Source organism: Elephas maximus, chromosome 2 (assembly GCF_024166365.1).
Source record: "Elephas maximus indicus isolate mEleMax1 chromosome 2, mEleMax1 primary haplotype, whole genome shotgun sequence".
Taxonomy (NCBI): Eukaryota; Metazoa; Chordata; class Mammalia; order Proboscidea; family Elephantidae; genus Elephas; species Elephas maximus.
In genome coordinates, this window is record NC_064820.1 from 55,747,343 (window position 1) to 55,765,417 (window position 18,075).

Consider the following 18,075-nt stretch of genomic DNA (forward strand, 5'->3'; position numbering starts at 1 on the left):
CCTTGTTAACAGATTCTTTTCAATGACTTTCGTTTACTTGTATATTGTTCCTTCTCAATGGTATTTATGAGCTAGTGACACATTGCCATTATTAAGAATGTTTTTGTTTCGATGTACCACAGGTACTTTTGAGGGTCAGGAGAGCAAAGAGGTTGTATACATGGTAAAATACATGATTTTTAATTTTTAATCTTCAATGGGGTTATTAAACATAAAAACAAAGAAAAAAGTAGGATACCTCACTGTCTCCAGTAAAGCCTGTAAATACCTCAAGTAGTAACCATGTCCTCTGTCATAACCATGTCCTCTGTTAACCCTCACAGTTGAACATATGAATGGCCTTCAGAAGCCGACACCTGAACCATCCAGGAAAATTAGCCTTTTACATAGTATAGAAAATCCATAATGGAATTTTTTTTTTAAATAATTTTTTATTGTGCTTTAAGTGAAAGTTTATAAATTAAGTCAGTCTCTCACATAATAACTTATATACACCTTGCCACGTACTCCCAGTTACTCTTCACCTAATCATACAGCCCGCTCCCTCCCTCTACTCTCTCTTTTTGTATCCATTTCACCAGCTTCTAACCACCTCTACCCTCTCGTCTCCCCTCCAGACAGGAGATACCAGCATAGTCTCAAGTGTCCACCTGATCCAAGAAGCTCACTCCTCACCAGCATCCCTTTCCAACCCATTGTCCAGTCCAATCCATGTCTGAAGAGTTAGCTTTGGGAATGGTTCCTGTTCTGGGCCAACAGAAGATCTGGGGGCCATGACCACCTGGGTCCTTCTAGTCTCAGTCAGACCATTAAGTCTGGCCTTTTTATAAGAATTTGAGGTCTGCATCCCACTGCTCTCCTGCTCCCTCGGGGGTTCTCTGTTGTGTTCCCTGTCAGGGCAGTCATCGGTTGTAGCCAGGCACCATCTAGTTCTTCTGGTCTCAGGATGATGTAGTCTCTAGTTCATGTGGCCCTTTCTGTGTCTTGGGCTCGTAATCACCTTGTGTCCTTGGTGTTCTTCATTCTCCTTTGATCCAGGTGGGTTGAGACTCATTGATGCATCTTAGATGGCCACTTGCTAGCATTTAAGACCCCAGACACCACTCTTCAAAGTGGGATGCAGAATGTTTTCTTAATAGATTTTATTATGCCAATTGACTTAGATGTCCCCTGAAACCATGGTCCCCAGACCCCTGCCCTTGCTACGCTGGCCTTTGAAGCATTCAGTTTATTCAGGAAACTTCTTTTCTTTTGGTTTAGTCCACTTGTGCTGGCCTCCCCCCGCATTGTGTGCTGTCTTTCCCTTCACCTAAAGTAGTTCTTATCTACTATCTAATTAGTGAGTACCCCCTCCCACCCTCCCTCCCTCCCCCATCTTGTAACCACAAAAGAATACTTTCTTCTCAGTTTAAACTGTTTCTCAAGTTCTTATAATAGTGGTCTTATACAATATTTGTCCTTTTGCAACTGACTAATTTCACTCAGCATAATGCCTTCCAGGTTCCTCCATGTTATGAAATGTTCAGAGATTCATCATTGTTCTTTATCGATGCATAGTATTCCATTGTGTGAATATACCATAATTTATTTATCTATTCACCCTTTAATGGGCACCTTGCATAATGGAATATTTTAATGCCTGGAATTTGAAATTGCCAGCTAATCTACAAGGTAAATTGGAAATCTATTATTTCACAATGTGTCCTACCTCTTTACTTTCCCGACCTTCAGAACTGCCCGTTATGGGTACTAACAACAACAATAAAAAAAAACCTGGGAACGTATATTTATCACTGAGAAGAAATTTTATGTAAGCTAATAAAATTCACTGAAAAGAATCCATTAACCAAGGTACAAATTTTATTCAGGTTCTTATCCACCCAAAGACTTTTTATCTCAGACTTTCTGGGTAAATCCTCGCATAGGGTGGCAACCATGTTATGTTTGCAAGTTTGATATGCCTCTCCTTATGCAGCGCTCCTTGCTGTGGAGTCACAGACATTAACGAGCTCAGCTCTCAGGACGCCAGGCAGCTGGAGAACAGAGCCCTGTGCTCATGTTGCTTGCACAAACACACGAGTTGTGCTTCCTACAGCGGGGCTCAGGGATCCCTGATGTTTGCAGCTTTTTTATCCTGTAAAACACAAAGTCAGAAGATAAGGCTGATAGGGTGGAGGGAGTTGGGTTCTGAGGCCGTTTAAGAATTTCAGAGATCAGGAGTTGGGACCATCTGAGAGAAGCTGGCAGAGCAGGCAATTATTTGTGGTAGGAGGATATGGGAAAAGTGCAGATGTCTGTAGATACTACAAAGAAAAATAAACACTGTGGAAGAACAAACTTATGTAGAGAAATTTATAAAAGGGGGATTTTTAAGGAAGGATGTTTGGGAAACACTCTATTGGAGTTTAGTATTCTGGGTAGCTTTTATGAAAGGGAATAAGTTCTTAACAACCAGAATAACCTTCATACTACAAATCTTCATTTCTCTGTTTATCCCATCCTGTGTCACTTAACAAACGTGTATTAAACACCTACTATGTGCCAAGAATTATGCCTCCTTGCTCCCTTGCTCCCTTCCCACCCGGCCACATTGCAGATATACATATATACACACACACACTTTGAAGTTCAAATACCAGTTGTAATAACTGGGGGCTCTTGGGACCTTAGGCGCTAAGTCAAAACAATTTACCCACTACATCAAGCTGAAGTTAAAAAGCAGCTTCCCAGGATGAAACTTGGAAAATGCTTGAATATGGAAGTGTTTATTTGGATTGGCTTTTCTGGACTTGGTGGTGGAGGTGGATATCTTGCTGACATATTACATCATTTCTGATGGGAAAACTTTGAATGGTGAGATTTACTGGGATAGATTTTCTTCTTACGTAACTCTATAGGTTAGTGCCAATTGTTTGAAGGGGACACTAAGTTGGATGTAAATTTTTCCAGCAAATATAGCTTTCCTGTACTTGAGATGTGTATTTGAGATTGTTATGTCATTTCTAAAAGTTTGAGTTGATTCTGCATAATTTATTTTATTCTCATTCTATGTTCATTTTCCATGTCTTTACCATTGAAGTTCTTTGGCTCCTCCTTCTCTTGCTATGTTGTAAAAATGATCACCTGAGATTTCAGATCAACTCTAGTGATGTAGTACTATAACATTTTTAGACAGAATCAGTTATACCGTAAGTCAAATTTTATCTTTTAAGGTAACCATGTATATAAAAATTGAGATCCAACTTGCTTAGCCTATTAAGAGTAATTGAACTAATTAAGATTTCAGTTCCACATCACTGTAATTTTAAAGATGTTTCGTATATATTACAAGGTGGGAAAATGGCTTCCAATTTCACCAACACTTGTCATTAAAATGTTTTTCTTCCATCTCCTTAGAGTGCCTTTAAATTGAGTATATAGTCTGAACTTGAGAAACAAAGTAAATTTGGCATTACAGAAAATGCCTCAAGTATCACATTATTAGTTATATAGTGAGGATATATTACTTTAGGAGTTTATATTCATTGGGGAAGGGAGCAATGAACATTTTTTTTTTATGCATTTGAGAAGGGAGGAATGAACTCTTTCCGACAGGAAGCTTTGGCATAAAGAGGTAAGGGCTGGCCAAGATGTGTCTCCATGGCAAGTTTGGGGAGTGTCTGGGGCTGTGTCGTCTACACGCCAGTGGTCACACTGCCTGTGGGTGCTGTCTGATTCTCAGTGGACTCAATACCACGACTCAAGTGATATGGTCTGAATATACTAGAAAGAGTATATTCAGGCTTATCCTGTCTTTGGAATAGGCTTGTAATCCTTGAAGTAGGTTAGAGGAGAGTAGATTGTCCTTAGAGGGAAAGAAGACCCCTTGCTGTTGGCTCAGATCCTGGAGGTATCTTAAATATGCATTCATATGCATAGGAGAATCCAAGAGCCACATTGCTATTGTTAAGGTTATTTTTGCAAGGACTGGTATTACCTGTACTGCTTCCCTTTGGCTAGCTTTTCAGTTTGGAAGACCTAATGCTTTTGCCTCAGGTTTTCTTTACATGTCACTGCAGCCAGGTTTAGAAACAGGAAATTTGCCATGGAAGTAAGAAAGTACACCTGCTTGCCTTGCTGACGTTACACATCTGCCTCGTTCTTTTCCAAGACACAAATAGATGGTTGTCAGCTGGGGGGGAGTTTCTCCTCTATGAGAAAATTCAACTGCCAGATGGTAAACTGATCACTGAATTCTACCCATATATAGTAAATATAACCATTATCTAAAAGGCATTTGTAAGCTCATTTTAAATATGATAAGCTGAGGCTTATAGAGGTTAAAACATTTGCCTTTATTTTTCCCAGCAAGGCTATAAACTCTGTAAGAGCAGGAGCATGATGTTTTTGTTTTTTTTTTTAATTGTGGTAAATATATCTGTAACAGAACATTTGCCGTTTCAACATTCTTCACGTGTATGATTCAGTGACATTAACTGGGTTCACCATGTTACGCAACCTTCACCAGCGCAGCATCTTTTTATGACTGTATCTCCAGGGCCCAGCGTGCATCTAACACAAATTAAGACTTGGCTAATATTTCTGGAGTAGTTGAATAAATATGAATGACTGAGGAAATCATGCAATGAAAGGACTGGGTTTGAACTATGTCTCCAAAGTCCACCATCTTTCTATACCACCAAGGAATTTGCTCTGAACGAAAAAAAAAAAAAAAAAAATTGGTAACATTAATTCACTTTAAAAAGGCAATTATTATTATTATTTACAATCTTAGTTTTGGAGCCCTGGTGGTTAAGAGCTCGGCTGCTACAAACGGTCAACAGTTTGAATCGACCAGCCACTCCCTGGAAACTCTACGTGCCAGCTATCCTCTGTCCTGTAGGGTTGCTATGAGTCAGAATTGACTTGACGGCAATGGGGATCTTAGTCCTGTGTTATTTCATTCTTTATACTAAAAATACTAAACCAATGTTAATTTCATTTCCAAATTTCCTATTACTTCTAGATTCTTTAAACTTATGTGGGAAGTTATTGAAAGAAAGGTCAGTAGGATTTTAATATGTCTCCTTTGTCACCCTTTATTTGATACCCTCTTGCCTTGGGCTTTATATTTTGTATAATATTTAGAATTTGGTGATTAAATACTCAGACCTGAATGTTACTAGATCAGAATTTTTGCCTCACTCTTCCATAGGCAGGCTTTCTTCACTAAGGAGCCAAACAATCAAACGGGCTACAATTACTCTTCTTGGAACTCAGGGGAGTGTGGAGGAGGGAGGCTTTCCTTTAGCTGGAACATCAGTGTCCACTGAAGATGCCCAGACTCTGCCCACGCCATTCAGCTTTCCTGTGTGGTTCTACCCTCAAACATTCCAAAGCCGCGAGATGATAAAGAGCTCTCCCAGACCAATTGAGGGTGTGTTGAGCTGAGTTTTTTTTTTTTTAATTACTCTCACCAGCTCAATAGCACTGTAGTCACACAAAGTCTGTATTCAACCTCAGGAAAAAAAAAAAAAAAAATCAGTGTTTAAGACCTACTTCTGCCACTAACTCAGCCTGACCTTGGACAAATCACTTAAACTCCCCGAGCTTCAGTTTCCTTATCCACAAAAAGATGGCAATGACTGCTGCTCTGTGCTGCTCACGGTGTGTTGAATAGCTCAATATAATTATGTGTAGAAAATGTTTTGGGGCAGCAAAACACTACAGGGCTATAGGTTACTGCTTTCTTTCTTTCTTCTCTTATTGTCTTATGCATCAAATTCCATCCTTCGATAAAGAAATTGCACAAGATGATCTCTTTTACGAGGGACCTTACTCTTCTGTTTTTAGACCTTAGATGTATAGTATATATAACTATATTTGAAAAGGAGCATGTCTTTTCATTTCTAGGTGAACTTATATGTTTTAGCTGAAGTCCCTTATGAAGCTTGATCTGGAGCTCTGTGTTGATGACCTTCCCCATCATTGCCCACATCCCCTGCCCCATCTCCACTGTAGAAGTCATCTCCCCAAATTTTCCCCCAGTGATTGCCTCTCAAGGATCACTTGGGCAAATAAGTGACCTCCCTTCTAAACCTATCTTCATCTCATGTTCACCTGCCATTTCCAGTTTTAGGGCTAAGATTTAAAAATAGAATTAATGTGAATGGTGGTTAATACTGGGGATTTTGGAATCTTTTGGAAACACAGACAAATGAATTGCTCTGAGATCCTCAGCTGACTTCTCCTCATCTGCAAACACTATTTAATTTTAGGTTTGTTGGCAGATTAAATGAGGTAAAGGATGTAAGGAATAACACATAGTAAGTATACAATCTGGATCAATAAGCAATATCATGATAAATGGATAAAAGATCACAGTTGTCAAGGATTTCATTTTACTTGGATCCACAATCAACACCCATGGAAGAAGCAGTCAAGAAATCAAAATACCCATTGCATTGGGCAAATCTGCTGCAAAGGACTTCTTTAAAGTGTTGAAAAGCAAAGATGTCACCTTGAAGACTAAGGTACGTCTGACCCAAGCAATGGTATTTTCAATCACATCATATGCATTCAAAAGCTGAGCAATGAATAAGGATGACTGAAGAAGAATTAACACCTCTGAATTGTTGTGTGGGCAAAGAATATTAAATATACCATGGACTGCCAAAAGAACAAACAAATCTGTCTTGGAAGAAGTGCTCCTTGGAAGCAAGGATGGCGAGACTGCATCTTACATACTTTGGACATGTTGTCAGGAGAGATCAGTCCCTGGAGAAGGACATCATGCTTGGTAAAATAGAGGGTCAGTGGAAAAGAGGAAGACCTTCAACAAGGAGGATTGATACAGTAGCTGCAACAATGGGCCCAGGCATAACAATGATTGTGAGCATGGTGCAAGACCAGGCATGTTTCGTTCCGTGGTACACAGGGTCGCTATGTATTGGAGCCGGCTTGACAGCACCTACCGACGATAAGTATACAATATAGTTGTTATTACTAAGGGGGGGAAGAAAAACCCTCTCCTTCTCTCCTTTGCTGTTGTTGTTAGTTGCTGTGTAGTTGATTCCAACTCTTAGCAACCCCATGTGTGCTGAGAAGAACTGCTCCACAGGATTTTCAAGGCTGTGACCTTTCAGAAGCAGATAACCAGACTTTACTTCCTAGGCACCTCTGGGTGGATTTGAAATACCAACCTTTTGGTTAGTTGTTCAGGGTTTAACCATGTGTGCCAATTGAAAAATAATTTCAATATGAAATTTCAAATATGGAAAAAGCATTTTTGATATTTTCCCAGTCTTACCCCTTAAGCTACTTCAGTCTGTTTGCCTTTTTTATTTTTTGTTTTGGTTGAGAATAAGTACAATTTTATTTTACTTCCGGTACGTAAAGTTTCTAGACAATTTAATATAACAAAATGAACATTGAACTAGAAGTTATGAGAAGCTGCTTGACTGTTTACACACTCCTTTAAATCAAAAGAATGAGATGTAAACTATTTTTAAATGTCATCCCGTGTGCTTCAGGCTCCTTGGTGCCTCAGAGAATATGAAAAAGGCTGATTTACAATCACTTTGGGCAAATTGCCTGTAGAATTCTAAGGACAGGAAATGAAAAAAAAAAAAAAAGTGTAACACACACCCCGGACATTCCACACAACATGTAGAATAAACAAACAAGCCCAAAAATGAAACCAAAAACTCTTGGTCCTGTGTTGAGGGGTACTACACATGGCCTTTGGGAGGACATATACTAAAAATGATGAAGTGCTGGAAAAAAAATCTTTCACAAGCGGTGAAGTAGACCCTGATTGAAGAGAAGCCCTTTCCACCTTAGTCTAAAGGAAAGCGAGTGCTTTTAATCCGAGTATACTCTTTTACCTGCACTAATATTCTGAAAAAAGAGGTACCATGTTACAGACCTGCGCTTCTCAAACCTTAGTAGGACTATGACTCCCCTGGGTAGCTTGTTGCTGTCTAGTCTCTGGGTGGCACAAACCTTTTGTGCTTGGCTGCTAACCCAAAGGTTGGCGGCTGTTTGAACCCACCTAGCGGAACCATTGAAGAAAGGGCTGGTAACCTGCTTCTGTAAATATTACAATCCGTAAAACCCTATGGAGCTCTGTTCTACTCTGCAACAAATGAGATCACCATGAGTTGGAAGTCACTCAACAACAACAGCTGTTTTTGTTTTTCCTACTTTGGGTATCTGGTGAAGCTGGAGATACTTATTCAGTAGATCTGAGTAGGGCCTGAGATTCTGCATTCATCACAAGCTCCTAGGTGATGTGAATGCTTCTGGGCCATGGGCTGAAGTTGGTTTTTCAGTCGTATTCTTCAACAAAATAATTGTTTTTCTTGTAATTATCTGTAGAACAGTTAATTTGGGGTGTGATTTTGACCCTATAAGTAATTCAGCAGTGTCTGAAGACATTTTGATTGTCATTAACACTCAGGGAGTTTCTCCTGGCATCTAATATCCATTAGATGTTTGCTAAACATCCTGAAATGCATAGGACAGCCCCTAGTAACAAAGAATTTTCTGAACCAAAATTTAATACTGGCAAGGTTAGGAAACCTGGCTATAGAAGTCCCATTTTATGCTTTTCTCATATAAAAGTCATATGTTAGAAGTGATTGAAAGAAAACTAAACCTGTAAGAAAAGGGTGTTGTTGTTGTTAGGCACCATCGAGTCGGTTCCCACTCATAGTGACCCTTTGTACAACAGAAGGAAACACTGCCTGGTCCTGCACCATCCTCACAATCGTTGCTATGCTTGAGCCCATTGTTGTAGCCACTATGTCAATCCACTGTGTCTGAAGGGTGGGAACATGTACTATTTAGTTTGGAATAGAGAGAAAGCAGTATTTAAAACTGTCTTCAAATATGTGAAGGGCTATTACACAGAAGATGGTAACCAGCTGTTCTCCATCACCCTTGCATAACAAATAGGAAATGTACATAAATGGCCCTGTGCTACCCGTCTATTCTTCTACGCCTTCCACTCCAGCCGGGCAAATCTCTATGATCTTGCAACCATATTTCTCCTGTCCTGTGTCTTATTGCTTGCAAAGACCCTCCCAAATCCTTGAGACACATTTTCTTCCCCCTGCCAAGTCACATCTCTCCCTTCTCCTTAAAATCTAACTTTAAAATTTCCATCTCCAGAATGTATTCCTTAACTAAGATGAAGTAGTTGCCAGTTCTTCTCAAGTTACAGCTGGTGTACTTCCTCCTTCAAAGTATTATGTATCATTCTACAAATAGGTTATTGCCCATCTGTGGGCAGGGAGCTGGGCTAGATTTTGACAGAGGGTAAGAAAGATGAATCAAAGCATCCCTGCCTTTCAGAATCTTTCAGTCTAGGAAAAAATCTGGCACAGATAACTAAAATGTAGGCAGTATATTATAATTATCTCCATAAGAGATTTAAAAGTAGGTGAGATTAAGGAAGAGTATAAATAGGTAGACAAGTATTTTTATTTGTTTCCTTGAAGAATAAATGTTCTCCAAGTTATGTATAATCCTGTGCATCAAATAAGCACTTAATAATGTTATTCATCGTAGGCTCGCTAGGAGTCAGAATCAACTTGACGGCAATGGGTTATGGGTTAATGTTGTTCTATATTAAAGATTATGAATTATAGCAGTCTAGATTTAGACTGCATTTATGGAAGAGCTCTACTCTGAAACACATGGGGTCGCCATTATGTTGAGCAATAGGTTTGGTTTGGTTACAGTGGGTAATGCTAACATTTTGGAATTACTAAATTCACTCAGAATCTATTTCTTTAAAATTAGGAAAGACAATTTTTCAGGATCCATGCGGTTTTATGGTGGCTTTAACAAAGGACACAGAACTCATCATCTCTGAATGTACATTATGATGCTGTGTGCTTTTCTGAAGGAGTGCTCATTGGGAAGAGTTATTAGGAGGAAATACTTTGGAACCTCACAAGCAGGCTTTAATAAACATTACCAAAGATGGAATTTGGTACCACCCATTTGAGGAGATGATTCCAGAACCCAGTTAGGAGACAGTCTTACTTATAAAGGGTTTCCATTACCTAGACTCTGAAGAAATTGAGAATTAACTCTTACTGAATATCTAGTATGTGTCAGGCATTGAATATGCCCTCGAGATACATCTTCTGATTTACTCTCAACAGCAAACTGAGCTTATCATCACCAACGACGTTGTGAGGAGGCTTTAATGTATTAGTGTAAGCTCCCACTGACCGCTTGATTCAGGCAGGGAAAGAAGCAGAGCAAATCTCAGGCTGGCATAGGAAGCCCTCTCCAGATGGAGGCAATCCACTTGCCATTTCCTTTGGAAGCAGAGAAGAAAGTATCCTCTCTCGAGGCTTTCAATGGTGATACTTGCATTCTGTGTAGTCGAAATGGGAAATGAAGCTATTTACATTTAATTAGTGGCCATGGTTTGTTGTAGGGCTAACTACTGGATAACTGTCTGCAATTGTGAGTCATATGTGAGCATGAGCCTCTGCCAACTCTTTCCCACACATTATGAAATCTTTAGTTCTGGGAATGGTACAGACACTAAATTACTATGGAATTTTGTTTGAGCATTAATACTTGTATGGCTTGAAGCCATTGTATTGATTTTTTAGTCTGTAATAAACTTAATGTCATAAGTTTTTCTTGTAGTTCTCATTCTTGGAGCATCACTGCTTTTTTGTAACAGCATCACAGTTTTCAAGGGTAACCTCTAGAACATCTTCCTTAACTCAAAACATATAGAATCTTGCTTTACTCTGTTTAACTGAACTTTTTTTTCCCTCTTAAAGCTCTTCTAGGCTTCTGCATATCATTCAATGTTGATGTGAAAAACTCAATGACTTTCAGTGGCCCAGTGGAGGACATGTTTGGATATACTGTTCAACAATATGAAAATGAAGAAGGAAAATGGTAAGTCAGTGAGTTTTGTTATTGTTGTTTAGTTGTAAGATAATGGAAAATATTATTTGGTTACAGTTTGTTTTATGAATGAGCCTTCAACAGAATAAATCACTTATGGTAGAAAAGACAGTCTTATCATTTGGTAAAAGAAATTGACCTAAAGTAAAAAAGAAATATCCCTTAGCAATATTGCTTAAAAGAAGCAAGTGATTAGTGGTTTCTGCTGAAGCCTGGACTGACCTCAAGAAAGGCCTTTATTGAAAATAGTTGTCGTTGTTGCTGTTGTTAGTGTCACCAAGCTGGTTCCAACTCATAGAGACCCTGTGTACAACAGAACAAAATGCTGCCTAGTCCTGCGCCATCCTCAGGATCATTGCTATGTTTGAGCCCATTGTTGCAGCCACTGTGTCAATACATCTCGTTAAGGGTCTTCCTCTTTTTTGCTGACCCTCTATTTTACCAAGAATGATATCCTTCTCCAGGAACTGGTCCCTCTTGATAACATGTCCTTAGTATGTGAGACAAAAATGGTCAAATAGCCAAAATAGTTATTGTTTAGTAACTATATTGCTCTGGCAGGAGTTCTCATTTTCATTTTAGACTAATTTGAATGTACTGGGCTGAAATTCAGCAGGAGGGGCTGAGGAGCAGATGAGATGCTGCCTTGAAAGGGTTAATATAGCCTTCATAATATTGGGCTAGAAACCCTGGTGGTATAGTGGCTAAGAGGTATGGCTGCTAACCAAAAGGTCAGCAGTTTGGATCCACTAGGCATTTCCTGAAAACCCTATAGGGCAGTTCTACCCTGTTGTATAGGGTTGTTATGAATCGGAGTAAACTTGACGGCAACAGGTTTATATGTTAGCTTTGAATATTGGGCTTATATTTTTGGTGCCTTACTGACCTACTGGGTTTTGTCTAAAGTTTGTAAGAACCCTTATTAGATTTACTTTATACGTTTTTAAGTGCTAATATTGGTTAAGTTTATTTTAGGGTTGATTTTAAAAGTTTATTTAACTCGTTGAGAATTACATAAAATGGGTATTAGAGTTCTTTTGCTTTATATTTAGCATGGACTTTAGTAAGTGTGATTCTTTTTTTTTTTTTTGTAATTGGAATTATAGGGGAGAAAATAGGACTTAATTGAACTTTTCTTCAGTTTTAAAACTTAAAGATGACGATTTCTCTAGTAACAACAATAATAAACAAAAAAAGAAACAAAGAGGGACTTATATCTACTTGAATAACAGTAATCTGTCACTACTATAATTATTTCACATATGAAAAAAATTATTTTTTTGAGATTCTGCTTTATCTTTAGTCTTGATTAATTCAATAATAATCCCCCAAAGACTTTCAAAAGTAAGAAATTGAATTTAACATTTTCTAAATAGAAATGTATCAGATGTAATTCAGGTGTAAAGCAGAATTTCTGGGGGTGTTTCCTCTCTCCTTACATATCTCAGCTGAGAAATCTGATAACAGTATGAATTTTAAGTTCACTATCCTTTTATCCTATTATCTCTCACTCTGTTAAGGTTAAATGGGTGGGGCTGGTCCTCTAGATACCAGTGTTATTCTTTTAGTCATTATGCCTGCAATTTAAGGAACCCTACTTCGGGACAGTAATGGTGACTGGCCCAACTGATCAGGCTTCTCATTGTGCATAAATTATAATAAACTGAAGCATAGTAGTGATATATTAACATATTTCTCAAAGGTTAAATTTCATATAAACACATGTAAAAGTGTCTGAAAGACGGGAAATCTACAGGCAAGCAAGAATAATAATGCCGTGCTGAAGGGAAGAGGCCCAAGGATAGATTGGGGGCAATTGAACTAAAAGATGAATATATTTACATGAATCATTAAGTCTTGGTGGAAGCTTGAAACTGACAAATGTGGGCAATTCCACAATTTCTGGACTGGATTATTGGGAAGTGGGTGGTCACTGACAGAGATATACATACAAGGAAGGAAAATCCATTTTATCAAGAACCTGGTAAATCTGGTTTTAGATAGCTTGCATTCAAGATGATGTCTAGGTAGTTGGAAATTTCAAACTGGAATATAGAGAAGAGGTGGAAGTTATTGTTAGGGGAAGTGCTTGGAGAACAAGGGCTGGTTTAGTGCCCAGTCTCAACCCTGTGCCCTGTCCAGCATCTGGCACTCAATGATTATTTGTTGGCTGAACAACTGAATCTAGTTTAACACTCTACTCCTATTGATGAGGAAACAGACACATAAAAATAAAGTCATCACTAGGGAGAGAGCAATTGGGAGCATGTAGCAAGCTGTATAAGAAGTAAAAGAACTGAACAGAAGATTTCAAAGGGCGTCTTGAGAAGACAAAGTAAAGTATTATGACATGTGCAAAGAGCTGGAGATGGAATACCAAAAGGGAAGAACATGCTTGGCATTTCTCAAGCTGAAAGAACTGAAGAAAAAATTCAAGCCTCGAGTTGCAATAGTGAAGGTTTCCATGGGGAAAATATTCAATGATGGAGGAAGCATCAAAAGACGATAGAAGGAATACACAGAGTCATTATACCAAAAAGAATTAGTTGATGTTCACCCATTTCAAGAGGTGGCATATGATCAGGAACTGATGGTACTGAAGGAAGAAGTCCAAGCTGCTCAGAAGGCATTGGGGAAAAACAAGGCTCCAGGAATTGATGGAATATCAATTGAGATGTTTCAACAAACAGATGCAGCACTGGAGGTGCTCACTCGTCTATGCCAAGAAATATGGAAAACAGCTTCCTGACCAACTGACTGGAAGAGATCCATATTTCTGCCTATTCCCAAGAAAGGTGATCCAACTGAATGCGGAAATTACAGAACAATATCATTAATATCATACGTAAGCAAAATTTTGCTGAAGATCATTCAAAAACGGCTGCAGCAGTATGTTGACAGGGAACTGCCACAATTTCAGGCCAGTTTCAGAAGAGGACGTGGAACTAAGGATATCATTGCTGATATCAGATGGATCATGGCTGAAAGCAGAGAATACCAGAAGGATGTTTACCTGTGTTTTATTGACTACGCAAAGACATTCGGCTGTGTGGATCATAACAAACTATGGATAACATTGTGAAGAATGGGAATTCCAGAACACTTAATTGTGCTCCTGAGGAACCTTTACATAGGTCAAGAGGCAGTTGTTCAGACAGAACAAGGGGGTACTGATTGGTTTAAAGTCAGGAGAGGTATGCGTCAGGATTGTATTCTTTCACCATACCTATTCAATCTGTATGCTGAGCAAATAGTCTGAGAAGCTGGACTATATGAAGAAGAAGGGGGCATCAGGATTGGAGGAAGACTCATTAACAACCTGCGTTATGCATATGACACAACCTTGCTTGCTGAAAGTGAAGAGGACTTGAAGCACTTACTAATGAAGATCAAAGACCACAGCCTTCAGCATGGATTGCACCTCAACATAAAGGAAACAAAAGTCCTCACAACTGGACCAACGAGCAACATCATGATAAACGGAGAAAAGACTGAAGTTGTCAAGGATTTCATTTTACTTGGATCCACAATCAACAGCCATGGAAGCAGCAGTCAAGAAATCAAAAGACTCGTTGCATTGGGTAAATCTGCTGCAAAAGACCTCTTCAAAGTGTTGAAGAGCAAAGATGTCACCCTGAAGACTAAGGTGCACCTGACGCAACCCATGGTATTTTCGATCGCATCATATGCATGTGAAAGCTGGACATGAATAAGGAAGACCAAAGAAGAATTGACACCTTTGAATTATGGTGTTTGTAAAGAATATTGAATATACCATGGACTGCTAAAAGAATGAACAAATCTGTGTTAGAAGAAACATAGCCAGAATGCTCCTTAGAGGCAAGGATGGCGACACTGCGTCTTACTACTTTGGACATGTTGTCAGGAGGAATCAGTCCCTGGAGAAGGACATCATGCTTGGCAGAGTACAGGGTCAGCGGAAGAGAGGAAGCCCCTAAACGAGGTGGATTGACACAGTGGCTGCAACAATGAGCTCAAACATAACAATGATTGTAAGGATGGCTCAGGACAGGGCAGTGTTTCGTTCTGTTGTGCTTAGGGTCGCTGTGAGTCGGAACCGACTTGACGGCACCTAACAACAACAACAGCAAGGTGTGTATAAATTTTTGTGTGAGAGACTGACTTGATTTGTAAACTCACTTAAAGCACAATAAAAATTTTAAAAAATAAATAAATAAAATAAAAATAAAGTCAAAAGTGACTCTCCTAGAGAAATACAACCACTTAGGGCCAAAACTGAAAGTAGAACTCATCCCTCTTCACTCCCAGTCTAGTCATTTTTTTCTTTATTAGAGTTATATTAAAAAAGTAAATGTTGATAATAACAATCTTTGAGATAAGTACCAAACTTTACATATTAATTCCTATGTGAGAGCTTGTGAGCCTTGGGATATATGTAGAAGTCAGACTGTCTAATTCCATTGGACACTCCACATTTAAAATGGTCTTATAGAAAGGATATTAGAAGTTAGGTGAATCAAAATGATGTGGCCAACTTAATTTAAAAATAAATGAACAACAAAAGCCTTAAATGTCCAAACCTTTAAGGCTTGCATGGTAGCAGCATATTGTGCTAAAGAGATCCAGATCCAGGCACTGGCAGTGCAAAATAAATTGCAGAAATATGTTTGGATGTTCTGTGTTTATAAAAGCAAAGGCAGACTTACACTAAGGAAAGGACTGTGGAATAATGGACATATTTTAGGGAACATGAATTTTGTTATATAAATTTCTCCAGAGGTGGGCACCTTCATAAGTCATATTTACTGTTCAAGTTTTGGAAATTAATGAACATCAGGTTTAAAAACATCATCCTGACTCATCTTCCATTTTTGCTATCTTATGCCTAAGGAAGAAACACTTGTTGACCCATTACAAGCACAGTCTGTATATTTTGAAGCATTGCTTTAATTCTTTTTGAAAGATTCAAAAGTTAACAGAAAAGGTAGCTTCATGCTTTCCTTAGTTTTAAGAAGTTCGCTGTGAACTTTATGTACTTTAGTTTATATCTTTGGCTAAGAAATCACATGTTTTCTCAGTAGCAGAACACATTATGCCTCTGATTAAGATCAGCTGTTATTAAGTATGGTTAGCATGAGCTAGAGCATCCAAGTAATTTCAGTGTGATTCAGAAGTATTCAGAAAGAGCATAACTGGTTTAATAATTTTGCTTTGAAGAGAAGAAACTTAAATGTGTTCAGCATTTCACAAGCCTTCTGGATTTAGTGGTAATCGTCAGCATGGTAAAGTCTTAATGGGAAAATTACGAGATGTTGGTTTGGAACTTTCCACTCTCTGAAGTTCCTTTGCTTCATTCCTTTCAGCGTGTGCACCTATCCTTTTATTTGCTGTTCAAGCAGCCTTTCTTGAGGGCTTCAGTACCTTCAATGGGTCTGCCTTCTCTAAGTAGACTTCCATGATGCATATACTTCCCTAGCCAATCCCAAACCCAATATGTATCAAAAAGTGTTGACCTCATGTCTTTTCCCTATAGTGATCTGCTTTATGCCAAGTAAGGATACTAGTTGGCTTATGTTATTTACAGTCTTTTATTGATGCCCTGTTTACAATGAAATGAGATCCAAACTTATTAACCCAACATCCAAGATACACTATGGTTGAGCCTTAGCCTAACCTTCCAACTGTGATGTCCACTACTTCCCTCCACAACACCTATATTCCAGCTCACAAGTTTTCCTATCTGTCTTCTATTCTTTTCCTTCTCTCTCTCTCTGGAGATCTTACTCACTCTTGCCCCCTCCTTGATGAATCTTTCCTAGATCGCTCATCACTGGAATCAGTTACAATATCAGGTACATCCCTACATCCTTAGATTGTATTTCCCTTAGAATTTATTTTTGTCTGCCATATATTTGCTCATTCTTTTACTTCAGCATTTATTGAGTGCCTGTTGTGTACCAAGCATTGATCTGGGCATCAAGGATACAACAATGAATGAAACAGACACCATCATGTATTTTGTATTGCAGTTGTTCAACAACCACAAATTCCACAAATATTCAAGCTAGTTATGTTTGGGTTTGCATTTCTTACATTTATGCAAGTTTTTTGAGTACAGATAATGTGTCTTACTCATTTTCGTACCTGACTACAGTTTTTTAAATAGTGGCTATTAAAAAATCATTTACTATTCAGTCAACTCCAGCTCATGGTGACCCCATGTGTGTCAGAATAGCACTGTGCTCCGTAGGTTTTTCAATGGCTGATTTTTTTTCAGAAGCAGATCACCAGGCCTTTCCTTCAAGACATCTCTGGGTGAACACGAACCTCCAACCTTTAGGTTAGCAACTGAGCACGCTAATCATTTGCACTACCCAGGGACCCCCCAGTGACCTATTAAAGGCTCTCAGTAAGGACGGCTTGCAATAACTTTGTGAGCCGTGGCTAGCACTAGGGAAAACAAGTTGGGGAGATGTGTTTGTGGAAGGATCTGATGAGGCCTCCCCATCACAGGCACTCAGCCTCGGGCACTGCCTGTGTATCAGAACAGCCCTGACCACTAACTGACATCATCTGAGATCCTGATAGCTTATTTGTAAAACAATAAATCGTCACGTGTTTCTGATATAACAACTGGAAAAGAAACAAGTAGTTTAGACTATCCATTTACCATATTATGAAACACACCCTGAATTTCATAATACAGTAAATCTTCTATTATTTGTTTTTTTTTTTTTTTTTTTACGACAGAGCTGAATTTTCAGTCCATGTAGCTCTTTAGGAATTTATTCTCCCTGAGAAGACATGCAGACAGAATCTATTGAATGACAGAGGAGTATTCTCTTGGGTTGGCCACCACTGTGCATGCTCGTGTGTGTTTTTCAGAAAGAGTATTTGAGCTTGAGGGAAAAAAAAGGCTTTTTAAAGGATATATCAATTTTTTTCTTAAAGATTATTATATAATGTTTACATTGTTTATAATGCTTTTTGAAATTGAGATTTTCTCTTTGCTAAACTTGTCATTTCTTTGGCTCACCTCGTTTCCACCCCTCTGCCTTACATGACCAAAAGCATTGAGCTAATGAGGCCACTGCATAAGTTTTACTCCCTAACATAACCAAACGCTTAGTCCATTTAAAAAAAACAGAAGTGGCTGCCAGGGGTGCCTGG

The 18,075-nt window shown here is 38.7% G+C and overlaps 1 protein-coding gene across 1 annotated transcript in view; it reads left to right on the forward strand.

Annotated features, from left to right (window-relative positions):
- The window catches only part of ITGA1 (integrin subunit alpha 1), a 229,158-nt gene that overhangs the window by 69,213 nt on the left and 141,870 nt on the right, over nucleotides 1-18,075 (forward strand). The window contains exon 2 of the mRNA XM_049863571.1: nucleotides 10,794-10,914. Coding sequence (XP_049719528.1) covers nucleotides 10,794-10,914 — 121 coding nt within the window. The remainder of the gene's footprint in view (nucleotides 1-10,793; nucleotides 10,915-18,075) is intronic.